Source organism: Trifolium pratense, linkage group LG4, assembly GCF_020283565.1.
Source record: "Trifolium pratense cultivar HEN17-A07 linkage group LG4, ARS_RC_1.1, whole genome shotgun sequence".
NCBI classification, from domain to species: domain Eukaryota; kingdom Viridiplantae; phylum Streptophyta; class Magnoliopsida; order Fabales; family Fabaceae; genus Trifolium; species Trifolium pratense.
This window is the reverse complement of record NC_060062.1, coordinates 23,169,120-23,189,611: the sequence shown is the minus strand read 5'-3', so window position 1 is coordinate 23,189,611 and position 20,492 is coordinate 23,169,120. Positions and strand designations below refer to the sequence as shown.

The 20,492-nt window shown below is 33.8% G+C and overlaps 1 protein-coding gene and 2 long non-coding RNA genes across 7 annotated transcripts; all 3 read left to right on the top strand.

Annotated features, from left to right (window-relative positions):
• Positions 1 to 235: 235 nt before the first annotated feature.
• On the top strand, positions 236 to 4,020 carry LOC123921063. 5 transcript variants are annotated; one of them, XR_006813903.1, is made up of 3 exons: positions 236 to 754; positions 1,341 to 2,094; positions 2,444 to 3,928. It is a non-coding gene; the product is annotated as an uncharacterized LOC123921063 (long non-coding RNA). The 5 variants fall into 5 exon arrangements; XR_006813901.1 differs by having other exon boundaries at positions 1,329 to 2,094; XR_006813904.1 differs by having other exon boundaries at positions 239 to 2,094; positions 2,444 to 2,755; positions 3,292 to 3,928.
• Positions 4,021 to 10,646: 6,626 nt separating this feature from the next.
• Positions 10,647 to 13,793, top strand: LOC123922315 (lipid droplet phospholipase 1-like). The gene is made up of 7 exons (XM_045975040.1): positions 10,647 to 10,771; positions 10,872 to 10,939; positions 11,049 to 11,119; positions 12,775 to 12,996; positions 13,307 to 13,470; positions 13,583 to 13,638; positions 13,732 to 13,793. The coding sequence occupies exons 1-7, from the start codon at positions 10,647 to 10,649 to the stop codon at positions 13,791 to 13,793; spliced, it is 768 nt and encodes a 255-aa protein (XP_045830996.1).
• A 94-nt stretch (positions 13,794 to 13,887) lies between these two features.
• LOC123921064 lies at positions 13,888 to 14,376 on the top strand. The gene is made up of 3 exons (XR_006813905.1): positions 13,888 to 13,973; positions 14,063 to 14,163; positions 14,266 to 14,376. It is a non-coding gene; the product is annotated as an uncharacterized LOC123921064 (long non-coding RNA).
• The last annotated feature ends 6,116 nt before the right edge of the window (positions 14,377 to 20,492 follow it).

Genomic DNA, 20,492 nt, shown 5'->3' with positions numbered 1-20,492 from the left:
TGTAATTATCTGATGATACTCCAATTCTTTCATTGTTTGAGTATATAAATGCACTTGTTGACGTGAGTAGCCTCTAGCTCGTCCACTTGATAATATCTATCTTTCAACAAAAACTCAAGTGCAAACATCAGTAGATCACCATTCATAAAACTTAACATTTATTCCATAAGGTTTGTTGTCATTAAAATACTAAAATGGATTTTGCCTCAACAGTAAAAAATATATAGACAAGACTTTTTACATCTGCCTTCAATATACCAGAAGCATAACTAAACGCGGTGGCAATCTTGTAATTATGGTGACAATTATCTAAAATATATATATATCTGGCCATATTTAGCCACAGATGTAACAAGTCAAGTTGAATAAAAAAAAATAATAATATTTTTTGGAACCAATCAGCTGGAGTTAATTATCTCTCTCACAAGACTAAAACAAGAACAAAAAAAACGTTAAGACTAAAAAAACACAATCAGATCAATACCAAAAGAACCAAAACGCTAAGAACCCATCTCTCTCGCGATGCAACCCTAAGCCGCCGTCGACCTCCACCTCTACCGGCGACAAGATTGAACCACTGCCTTATCTCATTCGTCTTCTCTCTCTCACTCGCTCGCAGTCGTCCTAAGCGCCGTCGTCCTCTCTCTCACTCGTCAAATCGAACCCTAACCCCAAATCGAACTCCAAATCGAAGCTTTCTCCGGCCTCTACTCTCACGAACGGAACCTTGTCTTTCCCTCTCACATCGATTCAGGTACTCTTCTTTCTTTTTTAATCGTTTTTAAATTTTTTCCTTTTCGTGATTCCTTTCCCTGATTTCTTTGTGTTCTACTTGGTTTTAGCTCTTTGTGTTTCGTGATTTCCTTTTCTGCTTGTATTATTTTTTGTTACTGTTATTTTCACATTTTTTAAATTTCATTTAAAGTTTCAATGATTTTTTGTCTGGTATATATGGTGGAAATCTGTTGTTGTTTATAATTTATCTGGTATAATGTTTATTTCATTTGAAGTTTCAGTGATTTTAATTTGAAATATGATTCATTTGAAATATGATTTCATTTGAAATAAGTTTCAGTGATTTATCTGATTTTAATTTGAAGTTTTTTGTCTGGTATATAGTGGTAAAGTTTAAGTGATTAATTTGAAATATGATTCATTTAAAGTTTCAGTGAATTCATAATGTTGGTATATAGTGATTTATTTCATTTAAAGTTTAGTGGTAAAGTTTAAGTGATTCATTTAAGTGATTGGTTTCCCATATCTTGGTTAGGGAAAGGCATCCAAAGCTGCACATCATCTACTGGTGTATTTTTGGCTAGTTTTTGTAGGTATCATAACAGGATTTGGAAGACACTTACCCGTCACCATTTCGTTGTCGTGTTCAACAAGGGAAAGTGAGCTGCTTGTGCTAGTGAGGATCTTTTGGTACTGGTTAGTAACAAGTGGGGATTTGAAGGATAACTGGATAAGGATCTTATAGAAGTGATTTTTTGTTGATTTTTAGGTTTTGACTTTTGAGTATAGGTACATTACCTCAGACAAACCTTTTTTAGATATGTTCTATATGTGTGTAAAATCAGAACACCCTTTTTTATGCATAAGAAAAACCTCCACACATTAGTTTCATCAACATGTTTGATTCTTTGAATGATTTTGTTCATGGAAACATGTCTTTGCTTTTGGTTCTCTGAGGATTTTCTTCACCAATTATGTGTTTTATTTGTATAATCTATTTTGTTCATGGAAACGTGTCTTTGGCTTTTGGTTCACTGTGGATTTTCATCACCAATTATGTGTTCTATATCTGTATAATCTATTTGTTCATGGAAACTTCTTTTGAAGCTTCTTTTGTTGCTCACTACTACAATTTTAATCCATATTAGCTTCTTTTGTTTCTTTGTACCTCTTCACTCCACCATTGTTGTGCTCTTGCAATTGAACCCTAATCCCTGAAATCGTTCCTCTTGTAATTGAGCCTGAAACTCAAGCAACGGCCAATCTCTCAACTGCGGAGACATTCCTTCTCGATGTATGGGTTCTTTTTTCAGCAACAGAGAGGCGTTTTTCTTCAGCGGTGGACTCGTTCTTCTTCAGGTACTCGTTCTTCTTCAGGTACTCGTTCTTCTTCAGGTACTCGTTCTTCTTCTATGATATTGTTCCTCATTTAATTTCTAAACCTATTTTAGTTTGATTGTTTTTATTTATGTTCTTTGTTGTGCACAAAATCATGTTCTTATGCTTCAAGATTTTCAAACATATTTCAAGAGATGATATTTGATAAATAATCATTGAATCTACTATGGTTCAGATTTGATGGTTAATAACGAAATTTTTATTTATTTTGAAATTGAGACACATATAAATAATTACTGAGGTTAGATGCTCCTCTCAAAAAGCATATATTCCTTGATTCTACTTATGACTAATATATGATGTTAAATAGGTGAAAACAATACCTTAGATTGAGGTTGTGACATTTGATCCAAAAGCAGAGAGAATGAAACCTGCAGTTGTGGTTAAGGGGACCAGAGTGTTCTGAATATGGGCGGGTAAAGGATGTCTTTCTTGACAAGTAAGTTTATAGAACTCATACATGCTACTCTGTTGCTTGTTATTTTATTTTTATTTTCATCTCTCGCATAGTTTCATTATGTTAATTGATTCCTGTATTATAATGATAAGTTTCTGATTTTATGTGTTTGAGGATTGCACTTGAGGAGGTTTTTCACATAGATTGATTTGAGATGTTTACATGGTAAGCATAGGCCTTGAGTTTCCTGTTGAATGCGCTCAAGAATGTATGAGATATATTTGTATTTATGCTCAATCATATTTCATTTTAATGTATTTCATATGTGAATATGTGATATCTCAGGGATGGTTTGTGGTAGTAGGCTCAGTGTGGGGATGGTGTCGATTTATGCCTCCAATAGCTTATGTAGTCCACTCTGCTATTTTTCTTGTTTTTCTGCGTTTTTTCTTGTCTTTGGCTGTGTGATTTGGTTCTCTGCTTTCCTGACTCGTTGATTTGGTTCCCTTCATTTTTGGTTTTCGTGGCTGCATCTACTGTGTTGAGGTTAGGGTCACCTGATGCATACCCAAGCCGTTCTTGGTGTGTTCTTGCCTTAATCATTGAAATTTTAATTACTTTTGTGGATTTTAGATCATAAGTGGATTAGTCTATAGCTTGGAGACATAAGTTCTTATTTGCATCAAGTTTATGTGTGATTGCAGGGTTTGCTCACTAATGTTTACTGATGTGTCTGAGTATCTAGTAATGTGTTGCTACAGGTTCTCCACTTCTCTTTCTCTTATGTAATGCACAAAGATAAATGATTCCAAAGAGCACAACCATAAAGGGGTATATGTGTTGAAGAGGTTTCTATGCGGGAAGATTAGACGAAAGATTTTGTATCCATCTTTCTTGACTCCCGTAAACACCATTGGAGGTTTCTACAAATTTTCTATGATGATTTTTTTTAGGTGTATTTTGGTAGTTAAGATAGAAATGGGCTTAATGCAGAAGAGCTTATTAGAGCATAACATGCAGAAGGACTTAATGCAGAAGAGCTTAAATGATATTTTGGTATGAATAATACTACTTTAGAGTTAGACTGCTGTTTTACATCAGAATAATGCTATGGCTAAGGAACAAATTAATAGCATAACAAAAGAAAATAATAGTTTACTATTTCACACCAGTAAATAATTCATTGTGGAACAAATACAAAAAACAATTTCCAATAAGTAGATGGAATAATATGCTCAAGTAACAGCTAAGATTAGATAAACAATAAAATCAAACTAGTCTCCCTCATCATCTACTGGTGTATTTTTGGCTCCAGCAGCTGGTTCACAATTTTTGTGCTATGCTGGTTCACAATTTTTGTGCTATATGCTGGTTCACTAAAAATGGCTATGCTGATTCATTTACCATACATTAATTGACATGTTGTAGTTTACATATGAATTATGTTATTTACATATTGTAGGTGTTCAATGATCCCACGGCATTAGGAGCTAGCTAGGTTTGTGTGAAGTTACAATGGACTAGTTATGATGATGTTTTAATTTGTATTTTGGATGGATTAGTATTAATTATTATGATGTTTTGTATTTTGGATTACAATGTGCTTGTACTTTAATGACATTATTACTATATATATGTTGAATTTGAATTTGGCTATGGATGTTGAATTTTAGTATTATGTTCTTGATGCAAGTTATGTTATATTGTTGGCATTGTGGGTTAGATTTTTTTAATAAAAAAAAAAATTTAAAATATATATAAAAAAAAAACGCAGGTTTTTCAAAAAAAAAAATAAATAAAGTTAAGATTTCACATCAGGTAGACTTGGTCAGATGTAAAAAGTCCAATTTAATTTTAAAAAAATAATATTTGAATTTCGCCTAGGTCAGAGGTAAAAAGTGTTTTTTTACATCTGACTATGCCAGATGTAAAACGTGTATACTTACTAAGTCTCGTGCGCCTACATCTGAAATTGTTCAGATGTAAAAAGTGGTTTTCGCCAGATGTAAAATAGCTTTTTTCTACTAGTGTGTGTTTCATCTTTCTGTTGTCTTGTTTATTATCAAGATTAATGTTTTTATGTCTTTTCAGAATTGTCAGTGTGTTAATACCTGAATTTGCATGATGAAAATCTCTTAGGCTTGCACATAAAAGAATAACTAACGTGTGACTGCTCATGAAAGCGCGATGGTTCAAGAGACAAACAGACGAATAGGAAAGATGGAGTTTTGCACGATGTACTAGTTCAACTTTCAGATACCTCAACTAGTGAGCATATTGAGCCAAATAAATTCCACGGTATACTATTTCTTTCACATCTTATGAGTGTATCCATGCTTTGTATATTTTCTAGAACTTGCAACTATTCTCTACTGTTGATTGGTTTTGCATTTACACACATAGAGGCACATTTGTTTGGTACTCTGAGCCTTTTCAAGCTACCCTGTTTATTATTTATCCGTTGCTAAACCATTTTGAGCCTAAAAAAAAAATCCCTTTTCTTTCGGTGACATACCAAATTATAAAGCCTTTTAGACTTGAAAATTTTTATCTGTTTGCCCTCCTTGGAGTTAGGTATAAGCTTTAAATTTTCTTGTCATGGCATCATTTTAAGTTTGGGGTTGCTTTTGGAATTAGCAACATCTTAAGTTTGGGGTAGGGGTATTAGAGAACAAAAAAAAAAAAAAATGATGATGATAATAATAACAAGAGACTCACCAAAATAATTGAGTTTTCTTCAAAAAATAAAGAGCCATTAATCATGAAAAATAGTGGCATCTTAAAAAAAAAAAAAAAATTGAAAGATAAGTTCTCTAAGTACCTTATTAACAATGAATTGAGCCCGGGTAATGGTAATGCTTCAACAAGGAATAGTAGTGGATACCTAACTCCAATTTAGCCTACTTTTCCTAAAATTATCCCACCATTTACCCAAGCCAAGTTATAACCCTTAAGACCTCAAAAATGTGTGTGATGTATTTACTTTGATTGATGTTTAGAATTTTTTTCAAGCTTATGGTAAAATAGCATTTGCATGTTGATGGAGTGAATACCCTGTCAAATTGAGTGAATTGGCGAGTGAGAGATAAAGTTGAACTTTGGACATTCTGTGGAACGGTCATTGAACCAAATTTGATTCAAGTCTTGGAAGCCAAAGTGTTTGATTAAGCAGGATCACTGAAGTTAACACCGGTAGTTCTATTGCCGGATGAAGAGAAAAAGGTTTATGAGATTTTTATCATTCAAATTAATTTGTTAATTCCCTGACAATTTTGTTTTGACAGACATGTCACTTGAGGACAAGTAACAGTTCAAGTTTGGGGTTGTGATGACAGTCAATCATTTGAGTATTTTTAAGTATTATTTTATATTATTTTAATTAGTTTTTAGTAATAAGTCATGGTCAAAGAGAAGAATTTATGAAGAAATTGATATATAAAAGAGTTTGAAGAATAAGGAGAAAGAAAAAGACATGGAAAATATTTCAAGAGTTTGAGCTAATTCAAAGCTTGCAGTTCTGTTTTTCTCGCGCCCCAGCCTGATTCAGTCGCGGCGCAATTTTGCTTTGTGCTTTCACATGACGTCATCCCCACTTTTAATGACATCAGCCACACAGCCAGCTTGGAGGGACTCACATTTGTTGCCAACAAGGACGCGATTTACTTGCATATATATAGTGGCACAATTAATCTGCTTTATGGAGAGCATATAAATATTATTTCTTATGAGAAATAGGATTATCACTTCCTGAGAGAGGGAAATACGTGCCGGCAGCAAAAGAGAAGAAGACTATTCTAGGGTTTCGCCGTCGCGGTCTTCATCGGTTATTCATGTATAATTTTCTTAACTCTTTTGTTATGTCAATTATTATTATGAGTAACTAATCTCATTAGATTAGGAATTATAGATGATTCTCTTTGAAACTATCTGAGCCATGTAACTACGTGTTCTAGTTTATTCAATGAAAACTTATAATTATTCAGTTAATCTTGTGTTTATTGCTTTTCGTTAATTGATCACTTTCGAATTGATTTTAAGTTATAAATCACTATTGACCCTAGGATTTATACTGGAACTAGATTAATTGTTTGCCAATCGTAATTGCTATAGGAATATAGAATTAATTGGCATGATTGTTAATATAACGTTCGTTAAAGCTTTTGATAATATTAGTTTCGCCTAAGGAATTAGGGTACTTTATTAGATGAATGGGATCGATGAGCCAAGGAATTGGACTCGGTCTATTTTGTTATATTGTCGTAATTATAAGAATTTCATTGTTGAGGGATAGAACCTAGAGTACCAGATAGGGACAAAGAGAGGATTCAAAATAATTCCTAATCGTCTTTCTCTCATAAAAGTTTACGTTTCAACTTTCTTGCAATTTTAATTATTGTCATTGTTACTACAAATCAATCTGAAAACCCCCCTTTGCAATTTATTTATTAATCTTAAATTCATTGAATTGTTTCGTTGAAATAAGAACAATCCCTGTGGATACGAATCTTATAAATTTTATTACTTAACGACAAATTTAGTACACTTGCTAAAATTGTCATCACCACTCCACAAAATTCAAGGTCTTGGTTCTTGACCTTCTTCATCCTAGGATAAGGCATTCTAGCATATGGTGAAGGAACTTGAAACTTGGGGTCCTTCACAAGAGGTTTCTTGCCTTTCTTGGCACTAGACTCATTCTCCACTCTCTTTTCAACTTCACCCTCATAAGCTTTTTCTTCCTTATTTTTTTCTTCTTTCTTAATTTCTTTTCTATTTTCAACTACATCCTCCCTCATCTTTTCAACTACACCATTTTTACTCTCATCCTTCTTAGGATTCTCCACTAGTTCCGGTGATGAAACTTCTCTACTCCTCAAATTAATGGAATTACAACTTTCATTACGAGAATCCGTGGTGTTTCCACAAAAACCACTTTGAGTTTGAGTTTGTAGAGAAGAGACTTGCCTTGCTAATTGACCCATTTGGTTTTCGAGATTTTTGATGGAGGCTTCATGACGTTCGCTTGACACTTCTTGGTTTGCCTTCATCACCTCAAAATTGCCTTGAGTCATCTTCATGGCTAAGATAAGAGTGTCTTCAAAAGATTCAAGGTGATCTTCAAAATGTTGATCTTGAGGAAATGCTTGATTCGGATTAGTTCCATAAGAACAATTCATGTGATTCTTCACTCCAAGATTGAAGGTGTTGAAATGAGGATTATTTTGAGAGGTTACTTGCACCATACATTGAGCTTCTAGTTGTTTGATAATGATTTGTAGAAAGACATTATTGAACTTGCAACTAGTTAAGAGTGCCTCTTGATTGTATGATTCAAACATGTCTTCCTTCCGCTTTACGATTTGCTCGTGCTGTTTTCTCAATCTCAGAATCGAATTCCAGCTCAATTGGACCTATTCTCCGCATGCACAAGAAAACAAACAAGTAGAACGCTCTCGACAGAAAAATGTAAAAACAGAAAAATCAAAGAAAGCACAGAAAATATAAACACTATTGCCTTGTCGAATCGATCACAATCCCCGGCAACGGCGCCAAAAACTTGATGGATTATTTTCGCAAGTGAACGAATTACCACGTAGTAATAAAAAATATCGATCCACAGGGATTGTGTGATTAAACGAGTCTAATAGTGTTCATAAACATGATGCAAAGAATACACATAAATTGGGGGTTTGGTTGAGTAATTTGACAGTAAGAAAATCGTGCTAATTCAATAAGTGGAAAAGCGAGGTAGAATCATCGGAATCACCTAGTCTATAGCTTAATCACATGCAATCTACCATACAATATGAATTCACTCAAGTATTCGCAACTGGATCAACATGATGGTGAATCGCAATCTCTTGTCAAAATCCACCCTATTCGTTGTCGATACTCCTCCGATCTCTCGGATGAAAACTACCTACAACGAAGTATTTGAAAACGCGTTGATCGTTCGCTACACTCTATGTTTCAATCTCTCGACCGAAAACACTCAAGTGCTTAATGCAATTCAGTTCAGAAATTAAATCAATACTCTCGCACGTGACTTAAATCTAGATCCATTACAACGCTAATGAAGAATCGTAAGGCATTAAGTGTAGATTTGCATTAAACGAACACTATTACAAGAGTGAAATCATACAATATAGCAGGATTACATTAGATTATTCTACATTCTAAGCTATCCTAGATCCTACCTCCACGAGAAATCTAGCTCCTCATGTTGCTTCGTTCGCCTCCACGCTTCAACTTCATGGCTTGAGAATCCATGCCGCTGATGTGCTCGAAGCTATCCAATGAAATCCAGGATCCAATAGATGAGATGCTCAGAAAATCAGAATATCAGTGAACTGTCGCAGAAAATTCCAACCCCCAAAACAGAATTATGCAGAAACTATATATACAGAATGCAACCACGCCGCGCGCCAGATCTACCACGCCGCGCGTGGTTGCAGATTCATCAACTACGCCGCGCGTGATAACGGTATCACGCGGCGCGTGATCAAGTCAGAGAGCAATCTGCTTCTTCAACAAAGCTTCACGCCGCGCGTGGTCAGGTATCACGCCGCGCGTGATCAGAGTGAAAATCTTGGCTCCCTGTGAGCTCCATCACGCGGCGCGTGATGGGCTACGCCCCCAGCGTAGTGAAAAACATCTATTTCCTGCAATTTTTCCTGTTTTCTTGCAAAACAAGTAATCAAGCTTATGGTTAGATTTCTCTTATATTTATTGCTAAAAACCTACTAAAACGCATCTAATGTTGCTAAAATAGGCCTGGATTAGAGAGTGTGACGATTCGTCATCAATGGCCATTTCAGTTGTACTCCCCCAATCGATGCTCAAGTGCTTATACGTACGAACAAAATGTAAATTCTAAAACTAACTTAAATTTCTATATTATTTATTTAATTATCTAACAATTCTAATAAAAGACAAACTAATGTATCTTTTAAAACAAACTTAAACTTCTAAATTATTTATTAAATGCAAGACTTAAATACAGTTTCAGTTTCAATCATATAAAATTTTCAAGGAGAATGTTACATGTGCACCAAAAACACATGTTAAGGAAACAAAAATATAAAATATTAAATGTTGAAGAATTAAATTTTAACTTTTTAAGCATTAAATTTTTGTATCATTAAATGATAAATTTCTATATTAAGATACCTTAACATGTGCCCTATATGCACATGTTAACAACACCCAATTTTCAATTATACGATTTTGACCATATTAATTTCAATTGTGCAATTATAACCCCTCACTTTTATCCTCATTTACACTTGGTAATCTCATTTCAATTTTGACTTATTTTGACCAAATAGTGCTCAGGTGGCAATATTTATTACACATGTTAAGGATACTAATTATAGTAAAATTACATTGAAACTTGTGTAGTCAATGTTTGTAAAATATAAAAAGTGTCATTTCCAATGCAAAAATTGCAGAATCAATTGTGCCATCATTTCAGTGATGATGAATCAAACAACAAGATGAAGTAATAGATTGTCATTGGATGATAGACGAAAATTGAAGATAAGCTTGAAATTGAAGAACACTTTGGAATATGTTTTTTGAATTTTTTCTAAATTTAAACTAGAAAAACTTAAGTTAACTTTACTTATAATAATTATAATTAAGGATAGAAGAAGTATGTATCACTGAAGTGTTTGTTAGCTAATTTCTTACTAATTTAGATATATACTAGTACATGCCAAGTGTTCAATGTTAGCAATTACATAATCACACAACCGTAAACTCTTCTCTCCCACCCTATGTAATTAGTCTTTCAAAATAAATAATTTAGTACTCATCAGTATACTCTTAAAATAAATAATATTAATATGCACTTTTTGACTAAAGTAAATAAATATATAGCACAAGAAGTTTTGGATTATTGTTGTATGCCAAAGGAGGAAATTTGAAGTAAACATCCTGTATAGGTGTGTGTGTCTTAATATAGCAAACATGTCGATGATCCAACATTAATTCATAATTAATTGCTTCTTTGCACTCAGGCTACCTCTTTCCTTTCTTTCTTTCTTTCTTTCTTTCTTTCTTTCTTTCTTTCTTTCTTTCTTTCTTTCTTTCCAGCACACCACAGATTACAACCATGGCTGATGAGATCACACCCATACATGATGAACAACAACGTCTCTCTGTCAATGCCGAGCCTTCCAGATCCACCTCAGACGTTGTTGACCATCTTGTTGTCATGGTGCATGGAATGAAGGGAAGGTATATGTTCCTTGTTAATTACCTAGTGAAAAAGAATGAGCACATCTTCATATTAATTAAACCCTCCCTGATTCTTGTTTTATATTGTTTGTTTAACTAGTGAAAAAGAGTGGATGTATGTCTCCGAACAACTTGTCAAACAGTTCCCGGAGAAGGTTTTTATTCACTGTAAGGACATTTTTCTTTCAAGCATTTGGTTTTTTTTTTTTTTTTTTTTGCAAAATGATATACTATGTATTTATGTATGTATGTCTTTTTTCCATCTTATTTTACCCAGGTAGCAAACAAAATGAAGGTAAGCGGACATACGACGGTGTGGATGTCATGGGCGAGCGATTGGCAAATGAGGTTTGTTAATTTGATCAACCTCATGTCATTATACTAATGGGTTTTGTAAAAGTTTTAGTCTTATTACCTTAAGCAGGACTAAATGTATACGCGAGATTTACCTTAAGAATTATATATCAAGAATTGTTGTCAATGTTTATGACATTTAGTATCTATAAACTTAGAAATCACACCACTATTTATAGCCAATGTTAGTGAAGAGGAAAAATGACTCGGTGTGGATGAAATTGGTTGGGGTTTCACATACTATATAGAAGATAATAATATTTCTTGATATGTTTTTGGTAGATTACAACATCTTCTTGTGCTACAGCCTTTGCTTTTTATATCTTAAGGTAAAAGTTAGGTGAGGATGTCCCTTGGAATGTGGCGTGTTTGTTAAAATTTGGCAAAGTCTAGCTCCGTCAAAATTTATAGCATATTTTTGGCTACTTCTCCATAAGTGGATTTCGATGAGAGGCGTCGAGTGATTTCTCCAGAAGATTCAAATAATTGTGTGTTTTGGATTGAAACTCCAAATTAACTCCTTTTGCATTGTGGTTTGTGTTGTTTTGTAATTATCAAACTTTATCCTAAATAGTTAGCTGTAAACTTGTAGTCAAAGTTAGTTACATTAACTAACTTGTTAGTTAGCTACTAGTTGGTTGGTTACTTTTGTATTTGTAACTTTTCACTTTTCATTAATCAAATAAGAAACACTATTTTCTCTCATCTCTCAGTTTTCATTCAATTCCCAAGTATATGTGTGAATGTTGTGATAGGCGCAAGGCCGCAAAGTGAGCCTATTCACTGGTTTGTCCCAACAGTTTGTCTCCAAAATTTGGTATGATGTGTTATGACTTATGATGGATAGGTGTTGTTATGGTGGTGCCCCTGAATTTCTTTATTTTGTTTGATAATCACTCTGTTTTGTTAGAGCTACTCCAGCATCTTATATATGTTAGATCACACTTATCACAGATTTTGGTAACTCGACCATGCTTTTTGTATAACTACATTGGTAGAATAGAAGATGATGTTGCTAAAATTTTTCTTCTCCCCCTTCACTTTTATTCATGTTTGTTTTCTGTTTAGGCTTTGATCAGTTGGTATTTATTTTTTTTTTAACAAAAGTTGGTATTTAGTTGTCCCCCCCCCCCCCCCCCCCCCCGCAATTTTCAATCTTGTGAGATCCAATGATTGCTAGCTAGTGTAGTGATTATATAATTCATGTTTTATTCAACAAGACTTGTATGAAAATCTCTGTGAAAAGGACTTGTTATTTTAGCATGTGTACTTGGCATTAAAAATGTGCTAACTCCACCACATTATAATCAAAACTTTGGAAATATAGTGAGCACCTTTACTGTTTATTAAGATCAAGGGTTTGTGCTTGTCCAATGGTTAGAGGATTTATAAAGATTTGTGCACTATGCTACTGTTAGACTTCTTATATATTAGAGAACAATATATGTATGTATAATAGGAGAGGTCAGAAATTAATCGGCAGATATGGGAAATTATCTGTTTTAATATGTAAATAATGTTGCTTACTTATATTTCAGAAGTTGAATGAAAAAGCAATATGTTAAGATTAGAATTACAGACTACATGTTACTATGGAACATACATGATATTTATTGCTATTGAGAATTAACGGGAAATTAAACTTTTAGGTCGTTGAGGTGATTCAAAGACAGCCAAGTATGCGTAAAATCTCCTTTATCGCATACTCAGTTGGAGGATTGGTAGCACGGTATGCTATTGGGCAGCTGTATAAAGCACCTGAAAATGAGACAGAAAATGAGGCGGACTCGATAGGAACTATAGGCGGCTTATTGGCAATGAATTTCATAACACTTGCTACACCTCATCTAGGATCTAGTGGCCATTTACAGGTATCAATTTTTGTGTGTTTAATGACAATTCATTGTTTTTGTAGATTTATTTGATTCGGTGTATCTTAGAAATATATAAAATTATTATTTTTGTATAAAGCTTTTTTGTTTACTGAAATTGAGAGGAGATAATTTTACTCATGAATATAATGATGATGGTTGTAGGTAGAAGGATTTGCCCCTTACCTTGGCTTCCACCTTAATTTTTGTGTGCTGTATTCTAAGTGACTTATTTTGAGACTCTCGTGTGTTGGTTGAATATGTAATATTGTGAATTTATGGTACCACATCATCTGGTTTTAAATTTCAGGTTCCAATTCTTTTCGGGAGAACTATGCTTGAGAAAATTGCAAGTATAGTTGCTCCATGTATAGTTGGAAAAACAGGTCGGCATCTTTTCCTTACCGATGGCACTCAACGAAAAGATCCATTGCTTTTACGCATGGTTAAAGACAGTGATGAGGGTTATTTCATGTATGTCTGTTATTTATCTGTTGTCCAGTTATTTTCATACAAATCGTTTGTTTCCCTTAAAGGGGTCTTTATATCTTTGAAGAAATGACTCTATATATCTTGCTTTGTACAGGTCTGCATTGCGCGCTTTCGAACGCCGCGTTGTATATTCCAATATTGTTAATGATTGTATCCTTTATACTTCTATTTATATGTGCATTCAATTTCTTATTACATACTGTATATATATTTTTATTTGGTTTTCCTATATAATCATTTTAGATATTGTTGGATGGAGAACATCATCCATTAGAGGTGATAGGGCATATATAAAGGTATGTTAACTGACATTTTTTTAATGCTATATGATTTATTGGATTATTCATTATTATTTACTGATGTGAATTATTGATGTGAACTATTTGACTCGTAGATGATGACAAAACTAAATGAAGAATATCCACATGTGGTATATGAAGAGGATTGTCACACTTGTGACCAAATTGGCTCTTCCAATATACATGGTATGAAAAATTAAATAGAGTCATGTTTGTTTTATTTCTTTATGTTCTTCAAGTTGTAATATTTTTAACCGAAATGAAAATATTCACAGATGAGATGGTAAGAGGTTTGTCGTCTGTTGCGTGGCAAAAGGTGAATGTCAGTTTTAACTCTGGTTGCCTAATTCAGTATCAGGCTCATAGTCTTATTCAGGTTTGTCTTATTCCGCCGTTGCTATTGTGTCCTAATATTTTTTTTATATTTGACATTATAAACACATTATTCTTCATATGTTCTACACATGTTATTTTACAGGTGCAATATAAATCCAAACATATCAAAGGTGCCGATGTTATCAAGCATATGATTGACCATTTTCTTATATAGGGGGCGGCCGTCAATTGTAGGGATCGACCATTTGCTATTGTGTCCTAACCTTTTGTTTTGATCTGTTACTGCATTCTGTTAGCAGTTAAATTAATTTCTGTTTTTCTGTCTGCAATCTGATTTACACATTACTGCTGCGTTTGTGGTTGAAACGAAATATGGTTTATGCATAATTCCATTATCTGGTTTACTGTACATTTTTTGATTTTGGTTTTGCGCATGTTTTCTGCATTGTATATTTCTTTTTCCTTGTATGCTCTTGTTCCAGCTAAGAATATAGGGGGTGTATATTTGCTCTGGTATCGTTTATCTTAGGTTAATATTTGGAACGTACCCTTTGGTGAAAGAGGAAAGTGCTATATATAGGCCTTAGAATAACTGTCAAAGGTGGGATGATTTTTCCCACGTTCTTCTGTAGTGGTTCCGTTAAAGAGGGAACATGTATTTTATCATAGTTCCCGCCAAATCTCGTCTCTTTGGTGCGTGTGGTTGTGGGGTAAGTAAGGTCTTGGCCTTATTCGTGTGGGCTTGGCCTGTTATTGGACGACCAACCCACTGGATCAGCTATTGGGCTTAGGCGAATTGGGCCTTGGCATCTCGCCCGATACAGCTCTCATTTTGCGTGTGAGAAGGAATAGCGACCCCTCAACAAAGAGTCATAGGATATAGTCTCCCATCCATAGTAGCCTTAGAAAGACTTCTGCTCAAAACTTCTTCCGTGATGCAAAATAAGAGAGGCGAAAGTGGATCTCCTGGTCGAACTCCACGAGCACAATTAAAATAACCAACAGCCTTCCCATTGACAAGAATTGTGAGCTTGGCTGAATGTAATACTTCACGAATCCACTCGCAAAAAATATAGTTGAAACGAAATTGATGTAGCACCTTCAGTATAAACTTTTCAATCTTTTAAACTTTGAACAAACAATTAGTGTCAATCTTATAAACTTTGAACAAATAATTAATTTTTTTTTCCCCTGAAAATGAAACTATTTATAAATTATTACCAACTGTATCAATTTAAAACACTCACCTTCTACTATGTTTCAATGTTTGAAGCAAATTTACATCTAAAATAAAGAAAAATGAATTCTAATTAGCTTTTAAAAGTAAATTGTAGGACCAACAACAATTATTTTATTGGTAAATTCTAATATGGACCACTTCACCAAGTGGTCCATGGTGGACCAGTCATGAATAACATTATAACGAATACAAATTTTACAAAATTCACCGTTGAATTGAAAGTTTATATTATATGGATCACCCATAGAAAAATTGAAAATCATTTGATATGTTATTGAGACACATCAAGATTAACGATTTATTAAATAACGTAAATCTTGATGGGTCTCAATAACATATCAAATGATTTTAAAAAAATTGTAAAAAATTTATGAATGATCTATACGATATAAACTTTCAATCCAACAGTGAATTTCGTAAAATTCATATTCGGTAGATCACATGTCCATGGTAGGCCACTTGTAAAGGCGTAGCATTAGCCTTATTTTATTTTGTAAGAATGAAAATCATAAAAAAAATAATGCAAAAAAGATGAAGATTGGCCACCACATTCAACATCGAAGATGAAGATGAATCAAGATTTGGTTGGAAAGCAGTAGCAATAGGGCAATATATGGGTTGCTATTAGGACATAATGTATTCTTCTTTGGGAAACCTACATGGCTTGCAGTACTTGTTGAACATATGTTTAACATGATACTGAAAAGCTTGTTCAAAAAAACATGATATTGAAAAGAAAAAACAACAGAGTCGGTGCAAATCGCAGAATAATGAATTAATTGTTTCCTGGTTAGTAGCTCATATGTGTATGTGTGTATTATCCCCAATAATTAATTAATAAGTTATGATAGTTTGTTTTATTAATCTTAATTAGTACTATTATCATTAGAAAATAGATTAAGCTAGTGAACAAATAGTAATTGTGTTGGAATTTTTTTTGTAATAGACATTAATGGCACAAGAGTAATAAAGTAGAAGTTTAAGGGTGCTTATATTATAGGAAACAAAGTACTTCCTCCGTCCCAAATTGAATGAGTCAGTTGACTCTGGCACGAATGTCAATGCATAACTTTGACAATTAATATTTTTAATTATATAATAGTAAAAATTATAAAAAATTAATATTTTGAAAATACTTATCGAGACGAATCCAACATCTTATATGCTAATATTTATTTTTACTTATTAGTAGAAAAACATGGTCAAAACAATATGTGTGAATAGTGTATAACAGTCAACTGACTCATTCAATTTGAGACGGAGGGAGTACATTGGTCCATTTTTAAAGAAATTTATGAAAATAAAAGGGCTTTAATGCACTTTTGATCCCCCTATTTTGAAAAATCTGAACTGTTGATCCCCCTATTTTAAAAGGCAACTTTTTGATTCCCTATTTTGAAAAATCTGAACTTTTAACATCCTTTGTCTTTGTTCGCTCCCTCTCAATCGTTCATTGACTTTGTTCTCAATCGTTAACTTTTTTTGGGTAATTTACTGATTTGTTATTATATATATGTATAGAGGTTAATTTTACTGTTTTTTTAAATTATTATTAATTAATTATTTTATTGTTTAATACTTTTAAAATATTTTATGTAAAAAAATTAAAGACATGAAAACATTTTGTCATCATGGACACTGATACGTCAATAATAAGTTTGACACATTAGCAAAAATTTGACTAAATTGAGTTCGTGGACTAAAATCCAGAAAAATCTAAAATAGGGGATCAAAACTTCGATTTTTTCAAAATAGGGATCAGAAAAATGGCTTTTAAAATAGGGGATTAAAAGTTCAAATTTTTCAAAAGGATCAAAAAGTTGGCTTTTAAAATAAGAGGATAAAAAATTTATGTTTTTCAAAATAGGGGTATCAAACCAACTTCAGGCCAGCTCTAAGCAAAGTTTTGGCATCCCTTACCAATAAAATTAGCATCATTAAATTCTTCTCTTCCTCCTCAAGAAAAACCCCTAAACTTATTTAATCATTTGAGTACCTTCCTCTAGCGACCACCGTGCCGGAAATCGCCTCTGCTGCACCGGAATTTATTACTACAGCCATTTCATCTCGTTTTCCTTTCTCATAGCTTGAAGTGATGCTTTTGTTGGATTAAATGTTAAAAGGTGAGTTCTTACTAGGTTTGGTTTTGGTAGAGTTAGAACTCTAGAATAACTTTATGTTGAATAATGGGAGTGTTGAAATTCATGTAAAGAATTTAGGGATTTGAATACTCATTTTCGGTTAGAACCATAGTAATATAAATACTCTAATCACAAGATTTTAAAACCTAGAATTTTATTCATCTCTATTTAAGGATTAGAACTCTGGAACTTGTAATTGTAATTTGTTGAGTTAGAAAAGATTAGAATGAATATTGGGGCTTATATGAGGTTGCTAGTTATACAATTAAAATGTTAGAATAGATACATTCTCTGAAAGTCAGTTGAAAAGTTGCTGGTATAATTTAAAGGAATTAGAACTTGAACTATGCTATTGCAGTTCATGAGCCAAATAGAATCATTTTATATGTTTAAAAATGGAGCTACTATGTCTTAACATGATAATGCTAGAATACATGAATCAAATGTTGTTAATTTTGTGTAGGATTTTGGATGTTTAGGCATGAAATGGCTGTTTAGATTTTGTGTAATTATGCAGATGGAGGTTGTGTTACTAGTCCCTTGGTATTGAAGTTTGAGACACTTTGAGGGGATAATTAAAATGGCTAAGAGAAATTAACTTCTTTCCTTAATTAGAATCCTTAATAGGAATGAAAGATTGATTGATTGTAATTGAAGATGAATATTGCTCATAGTGAACAATGAAATTAATCAAGTAGAGAGTAGTATTACTCAGATTAGTCATATCCCCTTATTGAGCATTAGTTCCCTTAAAGATAATGTGGATTTAGTTCCCTTAAAGATAATGTGGTTTAATGCACATAATGAAACGAAATAGTTTTTATATACTTTGTTGTAGTTTTTATATACTATGTTTTTACCCAACACTTAGAGAACGTGGCTCTGATTCCCTAATCGTTTAGGAATACGTAGGACCAGAGATCCTCACCGCCGAGCTATAATTTCAGTAAACTCTATATTTGAACTAAGTATATTTGTTAAGTTTGATCATTAGGCTTGCCGGACTAGCGTTAGTTCATGCGCCGGTAACGATGTGAGTTTGGGTCGTGACATAAAATTGATTTTTTTAACAAAATAATTTCCTAAAAATTCTATAACAAACACTACTAAAATGATAAAAGTGAATTCAAAACAAACGCAGCCTAAGTTGATCACTATGTATTGTGAATAAGGAGTTGACTTGTCCTCTTAATTATAATTATTAGTTTGTTTCTAGAATAAGGAAAACAAATCAAATATTGATTTGTTCTCATTAAATATAATTATTTAGTGTAATTACCTGTATAACTTTGTAACCTCTATATATACAAGAAATAGCAATGAGAAAGGCATCAAGCCAATAATTCTTGACATGGTATCATTAGGGTTTCGATCCAACTTGTGAGTTTTTACGTTAATCTTGGCTTTATTCAGCGACACCCCACTGGTTCGCTCTTGAAATTGTTTCTGCCGTTTCGCTTTTTGTTGTCGCCCTTGCTCTCCGCTGTCGTCGTAGAATCACATCCTGGTGTGATTCGTTTTGTTCACAATTTCTCGGCTTCGATTTGTTCGTGCACTCTAATCGCACACGTCTGTTTTGTTTGCTGCTACAGTGTCACGTTGCTACAGTACCAGGTTTGCTACAGTACCGCGTTGCTACAGTGTTCTACTTGTGCTGTTTTCTGCTAAGCTCCTGCTTGTGATATTGTTGGAATTTTCAAGGTTCCCTTTTTACCTTCACTATTGTAGCATTGTTTTCATGGCTTCTATGAACGAAAAAAATAATTTTTGTGTCCGTTTTACCGGCAAAAATTATCCTGCTTGGGAATTTCAATTTAGAATGTATGGCACCATTAGAGACAACCGATTTAGATGAATGGGAAATCAAAGATGCAAAAATTATCACTTGGATTCTCATTACTATTGATGATCCTCAGATGATTAATAATTTGCGAGCTTTTTCTACTGCTCAAGAGATGTGGAACTACTTGAAGCGTATCTATGACCAAGATAATGATGCCAAACGTTTTCAGTTGGAGCAAGAGATAGCCAATTACAAACAAGGTAATATGTCTGTTCAAGAGTATTATTCTGGGTTTCTGAATTTGTGGACATAACACTCTGCAATTATACATGCTAAGGTCCCCAAGAGTTCTCTTGCGATTGTCCAAGAGGTCTACAATACTAGTAGGCGAGATCAATTTCTCATGAAGCTCCGTCTAGAATTTGAGGTTGTTAGAGGTGCTTTGCTGAATAGGAACCCTGTTCCTTCTTTAGATACATGTGTCGGTGAACTTCTCCGAGAGGAACAACGTCTTGCTACTCAAGGAATAATGTCTCATGATTCTGTCATTTCCGAGCCCGTTACGGTTGCATATGCTGCTCAAAGTAGAGGTAACGGTCGTGATCTTCGACATATATCCAATGTTTCTCTTGCAAACAATTTGGACATTTTGCTAGTGGTTGCAGTAAGAAGTTTTGTAATTATTGCAAGAAGCGGGACCATATTATCTTTGATTGCCCTATTCGTCCTCCACGACGAACACAATGTCCGGTGCAAGCTTTTCATGCCTCTACAAGCTCTGCAGTTGGTCCTTCCATCACCAGTACATCTACTGATGGTGCTTTACAGTCTGAAATAATCCAACAAATGGTACTTTATGCTCTTTCAGCCTTGGGAATTCAGGGTAAGTCTTCTAATATTTCTCGCCCATGGTTTCTTGATTCTGGTGCATCCAATCACATGACAGGATCTTCTGAATACTTGCACAATTTACATTCTTATCATGGTAATCAGAATATTCAAATTGCTGATGGCAATGCTCTGTCTATCACTAATGTTGGTGACCTTAACTCTGATTTTCGAGAGGTGCTTGTATCGCCTGGACTTGCTTCCAATTTATTATCTGTTGGTCAATTGGTGGATAACAATTGTAATGTTAATTTTTCTCGTGATGGTTGTCTTGTGCAGGAACAGGTGTCGGGGAAGGTGATCGCGAAGGGGCCTAA